At 43.4% G+C, this 11,345-nt stretch overlaps 1 protein-coding gene across 1 annotated transcript; it reads left to right on the top strand.

Annotated features, from left to right (window-relative positions):
• MRPL45 (mitochondrial ribosomal protein L45) lies at positions 1-10,067 on the top strand. The gene is made up of 8 exons (XM_059148961.1): positions 1-156; positions 1,251-1,428; positions 2,084-2,201; positions 5,486-5,584; positions 7,307-7,355; positions 8,617-8,766; positions 9,220-9,393; positions 9,586-10,067. The coding sequence occupies exons 1-8, from the start codon at positions 22-24 to the stop codon at positions 9,670-9,672; spliced, it is 990 nt and encodes a 329-aa protein (XP_059004944.1). The 5' UTR covers positions 1-21; the 3' UTR covers positions 9,673-10,067.
• The last annotated feature ends 1,278 nt before the right edge of the window (positions 10,068-11,345 follow it).

Here is an 11,345-nt window from a genome sequence, read left to right as displayed (position 1 = left end):
ACCCGGAGAAGCTCCACCCCTATGCGCCCTCTCCTGTGCCCTCGGCTCTTAACGCTAGTCCTCCATCCCAGCGGCCTTTGCGGGAACAAAATGGCAGCCCCCATGTCGCGGGGGTTGTTTTGTTTATCCAAAGCTTTAGGATGGTGGTCTCGTCAGGTGGGTCGGGACCGGGTGATAGGATTCTAGGGGCTGGGACTAGAGCGTAGAGGGGAATACTCGTTTTGCAGTTGTCCTTGGTGGGCTTGGGCGATACAAATCACACGCAGTTACGGAAGAGTTTGAAGTAGACGGGACCCAGCTACTAAGCGAAGTTGTGGCGTGGGGAGACCCCCGTAAAGACCCCGAGAACGAGCATATTCTCGGGATGAAGTTTCTCTAGTTTGCTCTGGGTCTGTCTAGCGGGGAGGTATTAAACGGGAAAGAAGTCATGGTTTAGAAGCTGGGCTCGCTTCCTCCTGGTTCTTATGCACAAATTGAACAGTTGAAAGGAGGGAGTCTCCTATAGTCGCTGTACCTGACTGAGCAAAACTCTAGGTCAGAGAGAAGAGAGGTCTGGGCTTTAAAGATATTGTTGATCGGGGCGCCTGGGTGGCTCAGTGGGTTAAGCCGCTGCCTTCGGCTCAGGTCATGATCTCAGGGTCTTGGGATCGAGTCCCGCATCGGGCTCTCTGCTCAGCAGGGAGCCTGCTTCCCTCTCTCTCTGCCTGCCTCTCTGCCTACTTGTGATCTCTGTCTGTCAAATAAATAAATAAAATCTTAAAAAAAAAAGATATTGTTGATCTTTTGGGAGCTAGAATGGCAGAATGAAGTTTACAGTTGGGCTCCCAATAGAATGAGCAGGATGTAATCCAAGTAAATATAAGGGAAATGCCAACCAGAGGACTTTTCTTACCCTTTAATAATAGTATTCCTCTCTTTTCAGTGTTGGATTTATGTTTAAGTTCCCCATGGGACTGAAGGTTCTTTGAAAGCAGAAGCCTTGTTTTAATCAGCTCTGCATCCCTGGGACTTTGCATAGTTGTGTACAGTGGAGCGGTCCAGAGGAAAGCCTTTAGGATGTTGAGTGGTGTTAGTAAAGGTTGCTTACCGGCTTCTAGTTAAGACACCCATAAGTGTTTCCCCCATCATATGTGGCTTTATAATTGTTCCTAAGTCATTCTTTGGATGTGCCCTTCCTATCCGCTTAAGAGTTTGTTCAAGATAGATTTCTTTCCAGGTCACCTTTATCATAACCTTTTCCTGTCTTACAGCCAGTCCTGGTGACGCAGTCCACAGTTGTAGTTCCAGTGAGAACTAAGAAACGTTTCACACCTCCTCCTTATAAACCCAAATTCAAATCTGAAAAGGAGTTTATGGAATTTGCCCGGAAAGCAGGTGTGGTCATTCCTCCAGAACGTTTGGAGCGCCCCCTACATCTGGCCTGTACAGGTGAGGTGTGGTATTTCTTTTCTTTCTTTCTTTTTTTTTTTTTTTTTAAGATTTTATTTATTTATTTGACAGATCATAAGTAGGCAGAGAGAGAGGAGGAAGCAGGCTCGTTGCTGAGCAGAGAGCCTGATGCGGGGCTCGATCCCAGGACCCTGGGATCATGACCTGAGCCACCCAGGCGCCCCAGTATACCATATTTTAAATATATTTATTTATCTTTGGCAGAGAAAAAGAGCATACACATGCATGAGTGGGAGGAGGGGCTTAAGGAAAAAGTCTCAGGCAGACTCCCCGCTGAGCTCGGAGCCCTACTTGTGGCTGGATCCTACAATCCTGAGATCATGACCTGAGCCAGATTTAAAACTCAGATGCTTAACCGACTGAGCCACCCAGGCACCCCTCATGAGGTCATCTTTGATCTTGTTTACACACCTGTTCTTAGAATTTCTCCATTTTGTACAAGAAGAACTTGAGGCTCTGAGAGAAGACTTAAGTTACCTTATTCTGCTTTCTGTAATGTAACAGAGCTCCCTTTGCATGGAAGTTTACTTTATTAGTCTACTTTATAGCCATGGTACCTCTTAATTTTATATGACCTCAAAATGACTTTTTTCTCAATCTATCAATGCCTTCTTGTATTCTTCTTTCATTACAGCTGGTATCTTTGACACCTATGTTCCTCCAGAAGGTGATGCTCGCTTGTCGTCTCTTGCAAAGGAAGGACTGGCACAGAGAAGTGAGCGATTGAAGAAGAAGGTGGCATCACAATTGTCGTAGGTGTCTGGAACAACTGGGAATCGGTATTAGGACACAAATTTCTTGTTGCTACTTTAATCCAGCGAGGCCATCTTAGGTGAATTGGGTTGGACATAACTCCTTTGATAACTTGACTGTATATTTTTCTCTGTAATAGAATTTAGTTAATGTAGAAGAATATGGGCTTTTTGATTTTTAGCCTCTCAGCCCTCATTGGTCTTTTTGTCACATCAGTTGAGGGGGGTGACTTAGAAATTTGTAGAACACTTTTTTGATCACATATTTTAAAATTTAAAGTAATAAGAAAAGCATATTTTTATGGGGAGTACCTTAGAGTTTGAACTACAGAGAGTAAAAAGCTAAAAAGGGTCAAAAAGACAGACCTGTTTTTTTTTTTTTTAAAGATTTTATTTATTTATTTGTCAGAGAGAGAGTGAGCGAGAGCGAGCATAGGCAAACAGAGTGGAAGGCAGAGTCAGAGGGAGAAGCAGGCTCCTGCGGAGCAAAGAGCCCGATGTGGGACTCGATCCCAGGACGCTGGGATCATGACCTGAGCCGAAGGCAGCTGCTTAACCAACTGAGCCACCCAGGCATCCCATGACAGACCTGTTTTAAGGAGCTAACTAGGTCTTAACTAAGGAGCAGAAGCCAGAACCTTCTTAGTCTCTCTTTTAGTTGCAAGGATGGAAATATTTAGTATTTGTCACTCAAAGGTTCTTTGGGATCATTTATAGATTTTGTGCAAAAGCATATTGAGTCTTTATTAATTCTTCATGTAGCCATAATATATTTCTCTAAATACAGATCTTATCATATCATCTTTCCATTAAACCTCTTCTGTGGCTCCCTCTTACCTGGAGAATAAATCCAGACTTCAGTGGTATTCACAACTTTTTGTAAATCTGGCTCTTATCTTCTGTTCCACTGTCATCTTCTTATTACACTTTTCTCATCCTAAACTTGAGCATTTCCAAACTAATTTCCAGTTCCTTGACGGTATTGTGCTATGACTCTGTGTCTTTGTGCATTTTTCCTTTGCCTTGAAAATGTTTTCTTCCTCCTCCTTTACTTGATAACTCTCATTTCTCAAGAACCAGTTGAACATCGTGTATGCTTTTAAGCCTTCCCTGACTCTTTCTGGAGCGGCCTTTACTGTAATTGTAACTGTGCACTTATACCTGCTATTTCTGATAACTGCACTGTGATGATTTCCTCTCACGTATTTCTGTTCAGGACTGTGAGCTCTTGGGTGGTCGGGTCCATGATGATGATGAACAGAGCACATGTGGTTCTATCATGGAGTTTTCATTTAAGGGAGGAAAACAGCCATTAAATACTGATTGCACACAATTAAATAATTACAGGTATAGTAAGTATGAGTGCTATGGGATCACATGACAAGGAAAGATAACTTGGTTTGGGAGTTCAGGGAAAGCTTCCCTGAGGAAATGACATTTAAAGCTGCGACCTACCTGTACCCCTGGGGCTAATAATACATTATATGTTAATAAAAAATTAAAAATTAAAAAAAAATTAAAAGCTGGGGCGCCTGGGTGGCTCAGTGGTTTAAGCCTCTGCCTTCGGCTCAGGTCGTGATCCCGGGGTGCTGGGATCGAGCCCCGCATCAGGCTCTCTGCTCAGTGGGGAGCCTGCTTCCTCCTCTCTCTCTGCCTGCCTCTCTGCCTCGTGATCTCTCTCTGTCCAATAACAAATAAAATCTAAAAAAAAAAAAAAAAATTAAAAGCAAAATCACCTAAAAGCAAAAAAAAGAAAAAAGCTAGGATCTAAAGGATTTGTTGCAGTTAGCTAGGTGCATTCTAGGAAGACAACAGCACAGGCAAGGCTCAGAGGCGGAAAAAGTATGAATGGGGTATCAGATTTTGTCAAATGCTTTTTCTTTGTCTACTGAGATGATCATGTGATATTTTTCCTTTATTCTATTGATACATTGTATTTCATTAATGGATTTTTTCTAAAGATTTTATTTATTTATTTGACAGACAGAGATCACAAGTAAGCAGAGAGGCAGGCAGAGAGAGAGGAGGAAGCAGGCTCCCTGCTGAGCAGAGAGCCCAGTAAGGGGCTTGATCCCAGGACCCTGAGACCATGACCTGAGCGGAAAGCAGAGGCCTTAACCCACTGAGCCACCCACGTGCCCCACATTAATGGATTTTTGAATGTTAAGCCAACCTTGCATTCCTGGGATAAATTACATATGGTCATGGTATTTCTTATCCTCCAGTATATCTACCACTTTGATTAGATCAGAATTTCCTGTTTACGTTATTATAACTATGAAAATACCGTTGACAGTGGAGTCGCGCAGGACATTGTCATGGCTTTTCCTGCATAATACGTTTTTTTTCCAGGAGTTAAGTGTGGTCTTTTTTTTTCCCCCCTCATTTGCTTATGGAATATCTGGTCATATAAATTTCTTCTCAGTGCATTGAAAGCATCAAGTATTTTATTAATTTCATCTTCAAGAAGAAATCCCTCCTGGCCCTTTCTTACTTGTTTCTATCTGGACTGATTGCTCTTCAGGCCCACTGTACATTTTGTACAGAGTACATTTACTTCTCTCATCCTTTGGATAAGTCCTTTTGTCTCGCCCTGATGTTGTTTTCCCTGTTTCCTGGATTTTACATCTGTCTTTCACGGTTTATTCTGTTATTCTGGTGGAGCACATTCCTCAGTAGCTTCCTGAGAAAGGGCGCTTAGTAGACACATGAGATCATTCATGTCTAAGAAACAGTCTTTTACTCTCCCACTTGATTTATAATTTGCCCACATGTACATTTCTGAGCTAAAAAGAATTTCCTCAGTTAACAGCACTGCTCTGTTGTCTTTCTAACTTCTAATGTTTCTAGTTAGAAGCTTGCCGTCATTCTTACTCTTGAGCTTTTGCGTAAAATCTGTATTTTCTTTCTTAGTGCTTATAAGATGTTTTCTTTAATGCCAGAATTCTGAAATTTCACTATGAGAAACCTTGGTCTTTCTTTAGAATGATTGATGTAAGTGTGAATTAGAAGGTCAACTTTATAGACTTGGCACATTCAGAAAACAATTATTGAATAAGTAGAGAGACATTAATGACAGTTAACGTAAGCTGTGAGTTATGGATAGTGTATAAAGTCTTTAGAAATGATTCTTGGTGTGCCAGCCTGGCCTAGTTGGTAGAGCATGCAACTCTTGATCTCAGGGTCGTGAGCTCAAGCCTCACGTTGGGCATGGAGCTTACTTAAAAGGCAGAAAAAGAAAGAAGTATTCTCATACTTAAGTATTCTCATACTTAATTTTACAGTGTCCGGAAGATAAGACAATATGATCCGAATTTTAAAATAAAGGACTTCCCTGAAAAAGCTAAGGATATTTTTATTGAAGCTCACCTTTGTCTGAACAAGTAAGTGAATTCTATGTTATACCTGTTATGTTTTCAGCAGCTGTTATTCTAGGCACAGATTTTTTTTCCTTTGGTTAAGAGTTCTAGAGTGATCTAGATAAGTCTCGGTGTGTGTTTGAGCCAGCCAGGCGGCCCTAGGTTCAGTTTTTAATGTTAATTTCATATCTTAGGAATTGTTTCATCATACAGGTGCCATAAATTCTGTGTCCAAATCTGAGTGTAACGTGGGCTTAGGATTTTAATTTTTTTAGTACCCCTAACTCAGCCCTTGATGGAGAGAAGCTTTATCTCTCTACTACTATTGTAGTCTTCCTTTGTTGCAGGTGCAGGACTCTATTTCCAACTCCCTGCTCTTTGAGGGTTCAAGGATTTAGGAAGAGTCTGTTCCCAGCCATCAGATCCTATTTCTAGATCCCTTTAACCATCCCATATGCTTTCATGATGTCAGGTGGTGGTCTTTCCATTCTGGTTTTAGCTCTCCTTCCTTTTTGCACCTAGGAGATTTACCTTTCATGTGAACTAGAGCATTTTAAAATGTGTATCTTTGTATATTACATTTCATCCAGCATTTCTAGATGTTTATAGTGGGAATAGTTTCATGTGCACTTAGTCCATTATGTTGCCAGAAATGGGTATCTTCCTTTTTTTCTTTCGGTGCAAGTCTATTATAAATGCTAAGTGAACTCCTAGACAAGGGAGTTTATTTCTACTGAAGATCTCTAGGCCAGGATAGTGAGGAGGAAGTGTTCACTGAGGGGTGCCAGGCCTGCTGGTTGCTGTAGTTGTCATCACCACTCAGGTTAGTCTGGTCTAGTCTAGTCTAGAGCTACAGTGGGGGAAATGACTTGCGGGAGATGACCTTTCCTGTTAGGAGTAGAGGTCAAGGGAAGCATGTGAACAGAACTAATCCCTTACCCACTCTGGGATTATTGGACAAGATTGTTTGAAGGAACAATGATTTAAACCTCCCAGGAGGTATAAACTGTGGGGAAAAGTCATGAATGTATATCTGAAAGACAGTAATTCATGCCTGACCTCAGGTTTATTTGAAACTCCTCAGCTAGGAACCTTCTAAAATCCTATAGATCCAGGAGCTGGGGTTTGCTGTCTATTTTCTTGCTATTACTAGGTAGAATCAGCATGACTTAGGTCACTCTGGTAGCAGCAAGGATTGGGGGAGGTGCAGGTGGGGTGGAAGGAAAGGACCAGAAAAGACAGCTGCTTGTCTTTTGGCTGGGTTCACAGACAGTGTAAGATGTAGGGCGCCCAGCTGATTCAGTCAGTGGAACGTGTGACTCTTAATCTCAGGGTTGTGAGTTTGAGCCCCATGTTGGGGGCAGAGATTATTTAAAAAAAAAAAAGTTGAAGGTGCATGGCCGATCCAGTTGGTATTGTTGGTGTGTCTGAGGTAAGAGGAGATGAGCTTTTTGGTTTTTTGTGATGGATTTGTGAGGGTCTCTTCCCCTTAAGGATGTGTGGTAATTTCTGAGAAATTTGTTTCTGCTCTTGAGATTCAAACATAACTTCACTCTGCATTTAGATTTCAGGGTCTTTTAACCATGTTCATCTTTGTGTGCTTGGAATTTAGCATATTACCTGACTTATTGTAGGCATGCAGAAAATGTTTACAAAAAGACTTGTCCATATTGAGGGCCATTTTTTAGCTTTCAGAAGGGGCATCATGAAGCAGGAGCCAGTGATGTTTATCTTTTTCTGTTTTAGCTCAGACCATGACCGGCTTCATACCTTGGTAACTGAAAACTGTTTTCCGGTAGGTCCTCGACTTCCTTAGAACTGTGGGATTCCTGAATGGGCAGATTCTAGACATCACCTTTGGTTTAAGAAGGATCAGTTTCACAAGTACAGGAAGTTAAAGGCAAAAGCTGAAGTTCCATTGTTTTGAGGTGAATGGTACTGACTTGGCTTGGACTTTGGTAAGGGCTCTGCAGACAAGGAAGGAGGAAGTCCCACAGCAAGCAATACTGAAACCTCAGGCTGTGGGGGCTGAGGTCAGGGTGTGGGCCATATTAGACAGCCCTCTGTGCACCTGCAGGATTTAGCGAGCATTCACGAAGCTTACATAGTGTGTTAACCGGGTGCTAGGTACTATGTGGTTCAAGAATAAGAACTTTAGGGACGCCTGGGTGGCTCAGGTCATGATCTCAGGGTCGTGGGATTGAGTCTTGAATTGGGCTCCTGAGCAGGGAGCTTGCTTCTCCCTCTCCCTCTGTCTGCCACTTCCCCTGGTTGTATGTGCACATTTTCTCTCCCTCTGACAAGTAAATTAAAAAAAAAAAAAAAAAAAAATCAGCATTAAAAAAAAAAGAATAAGAACTTAAGTTTCTATCCATTCAGCCTCATCTCCCTATGGTCACATATAATGATCATATATGTGATCATATAATGATTCTCGCCAGCTAGCCTTTATATCTATGTAAAATCCCATTCTTCAGTGCCAGCAGGTGAGGGGGATAAGATAACATGTATGCAGTCAACAGGTACATGTGCAATAACTAACAGGTTATGAAAGTGTAAGGGAGGGGCATCTGGCCAGCTCTGTGGGTAGAGCATGCCACTCTTGATCTCGGAGTTGTAAGTTCAAGCCCCATGTTGGCTGTAGAGATTACTAAAAATTTTTTAAAAAGAACAGAGTGTAAGGAGGAGAGGATAATGGCGTATTAGATAAGCTGGCATTTTGGAGTGTGGTTTTCACTGATTTGAAGAAGGTTTCTTAAGAAAGTAGGTGGGTCTTGAGTTGTTAATTTGGGTGAATAGGATCTTTTTTTCTTTTTTCTTTTTTTTTAAGATTTAATTTATTTATTTGACAGAGATCACAAGTAGGCAGAGAGGCAGGCAGAGAGAGAGAGAGGGGAGGAAGCAGGCTCCCTGCCAAGCAGAGAGATCATGACCTGAGCCAAAGGCAGAGGCTTTAACCCACTGAGCCGCCAGGTGCCCCTGAATAGGATCATTTTGAGGTGGGCTTCCCTAAAGGAAAGGAAAACCCCAGCTGACCTGTTCTCCTCTACCCTCAGGACATGGTCTGGGACATCACATACAAGACCGTCCGCTGGAGCTTCGTAGAATCCTTAGAGCCACCACAGGTGGTTCAGGTCCGCTGTTCAAATTTGCTGAACCAAGGCAACATATATGGCCAGATCACTGTCCGTCTGCACACCCGGCAGGTAGAGGCACCAGTCTGCTTTCCTCTAGTTTTTCTTCACTCTCAGGTTGGGTACCTGTCTCTAGTGTCTTGGGGACGGCTTCCCAAGACTGGGCTCTAAGGAATGGTTCACTGTGGTCTTCCTTGCTTGGTCAGCGTGCCCAGCTTACTGATAGATGTTAGCTCTGCTAAGACAGGTGTGAGGATACTCTCTCCCACCCATCCTGATCCTCCCTCCCCCACCTCCCCAGTCCTAGTCAAAAACCCTCCAGGAGTAGAGTGTCTATAGTTGATCACTTAATTATTCTAGATTTAGAATTCTGAAATACTTTCTCCTACCCATTAGAAGTTTTTGTTATGGTTGTTTTCAGATGGGTTGTGTGGCATTAAAAAAATTAAAAACAAAGAAATATAAAAACAAAACAAGAAACCAACTCTGAGTACTCACAGGTCAGATTTGCTTTCATCCTTGCAGACTCTGGCCATCTATGACCGGTTTGGCCGCCTGATGTATGGACAGGAAGATGTGCCCAGGGATGTCCTGGAGTATGTTGTGTTTGAAAAACACCTGGTAAATCCCTATGGGAGCTGGAGAATGCACGGCAAGATCGTTCCCCCGTGGGCACCCCCTAAGCAGCCCATCCTTAAGGTAAGGGTGATTTCAGAGAGCAGGGGCAGCACTTATGCCATCTTAAGCCACCCCTGTTGGGTTCCACCTAGTGGAGAGAAGGGGTGATGCAGCACCAGGAAGGGGAGTGCTCCATGGAGGAGGTGAGGGTGAATCTCTTCAGGGTAAGTCATGGGCTTGGATGGTAGGTAACTCAGCTTTCTGCTCTTTCAGACTGTGATGATCCCTGGGCCCCAGCTGAAACCCTGGGAAGACTATGAAGAGCCACAGGGAGAGGCTCCTCAGCTCCAGCTGTCCTGATTGGAAAAATGACTCTGGGTTGAAACATGGGTAATGAGTTGGCTGGATGCTGTGGAGTCTGGGAGCTATGAAGTCCATCATCTCTCCATCATGCTGTAGAAAGATCTACTTTGTCCTTTCTTGTCCTTCTTGGGTGTTTCCAGCCATCTCGGCAGCCATGGCTGATGGCTGGGCCCAGGTGGGTGGCTGGCTGATGCATACACAGCCACGAGCCCACTTCTTATTCCTTTTAAAATGGTATATCTAGCTTCTGAGTTTCCGTGGGAAGTATGTTTTGGATACCTTTTTTTTTCAGCGGCAGAGACCATCAGGAAGCAAACTGGCAGAATTTTCTTTTTAATTACAATGCAGAGATTAGAGTTTGAAATAAAACACTGTCAGGGTGTTGGACAAACTGTGGTGAGTTGTGTACCTGTCTGTGGGCTTAGACTAGAAGTAGACCAGAGGGGAGAAATGGAAGGTGGACTAAACTGTGAGTGATATGGCTTCTAAGAAATCCAGACGTGGGGGGCGCCTGGGTGGCTCATTGGGTTAAAGCCTCTGCCTTCGGCTCAGGTCATGATCTCAGGATCCTGCGTCGGGCTCTCTGCTCAAGTGGGGAGCCTGCTTTCTCCTATCTCTCTGCCTGCCTCTCTGCTTACTTGTGATCTCTGTCTGTCAAATAAATAAATAAATTTTTAAGAAATCCAGACGTGGGAAAAATAATTAGTGTTCATTGAAGGGTCAAGGTCTTTTCTCAGCTACTGACTAGATATACATCTAATCAGCATTTGTATTTCAGAGAAGATTGTGAATCGAGAGAAATTATTTATCCTTCAGCCTTTGAACTGTGTTCCTAATTATCAGCTGCATCCTGGTATGGTTCCAGGAAGCGTGGGAGGAGGCAGGGGCCACGGAGGAGGTGATACATCTGGGAAATCCATCTCTAAGACTTTGTTCCCTGATTTCTAGAACCTTTTAGAGATGGTGACTGTTCTTTCTAGCCCCTGCTGGTAAGGCAAATATACTAGAATACGAGCCTGTTTTGAGCGAAGCAGCCTGGCCCCATCTTGTTCCTGAGTTCTAGCTGGGCTATCAGGAGGAGGGTGTGGGACTTCACCTGTTCGCATGTCCTGGCTGGTCTGAGGTATGACAAGGGAAAGCAGCAAGCTTGGCTGGTACTGTTACTTTGATCAATCCAGTGTGGACTCCCCTTAAAAAACAGGACCTTAATTATCATACTTCCTATTTTCCCTACAATTTTCTTTTAATGAGTCTGTCACTTAGGGTCAGGATTAATCTGTTCTGACTTTATCCTGAGAGCAGAGTCCAAAGAAACTAGAATCAGGTCAAGAATAACCTAACTCCAGGCGCCTGGGTGGCTCAGATGGTTAAGCGTCTGCCTTTGGCTCAGGTCATGATCCTTGAGCCGTGGGATTGAGTCCCACATCAGGCTCCCTGCTCAGTAGGGAGTCTGCTTCTCCCTCTTCCTGTCATGCTCCCCCTGCTTGAGCTCTCTTACTCTCTCTGTCAAATAAATAAATTCTTTAAAAAAATAAATAAATAAAATAACAATTCGGGCTGCCTGGGCAGCTCGGTCAGTTGAGCATCCAACTCTTGATTTCAGCTTGGGTCGTTATCTTTGGGTCCTGGCATCAAGCCCCAAGTTGGGTTCCACACTCAAGTGGGGAGTC

The sequence above is a fragment of the Mustela lutreola genome, chromosome 15 (genome assembly GCF_030435805.1).
Source record: "Mustela lutreola isolate mMusLut2 chromosome 15, mMusLut2.pri, whole genome shotgun sequence".
Lineage (NCBI taxonomy): Eukaryota > Metazoa > Chordata > Mammalia > Carnivora > Mustelidae > Mustela > Mustela lutreola.
This window is presented reverse-complemented; position numbering and strand designations above follow the sequence as displayed.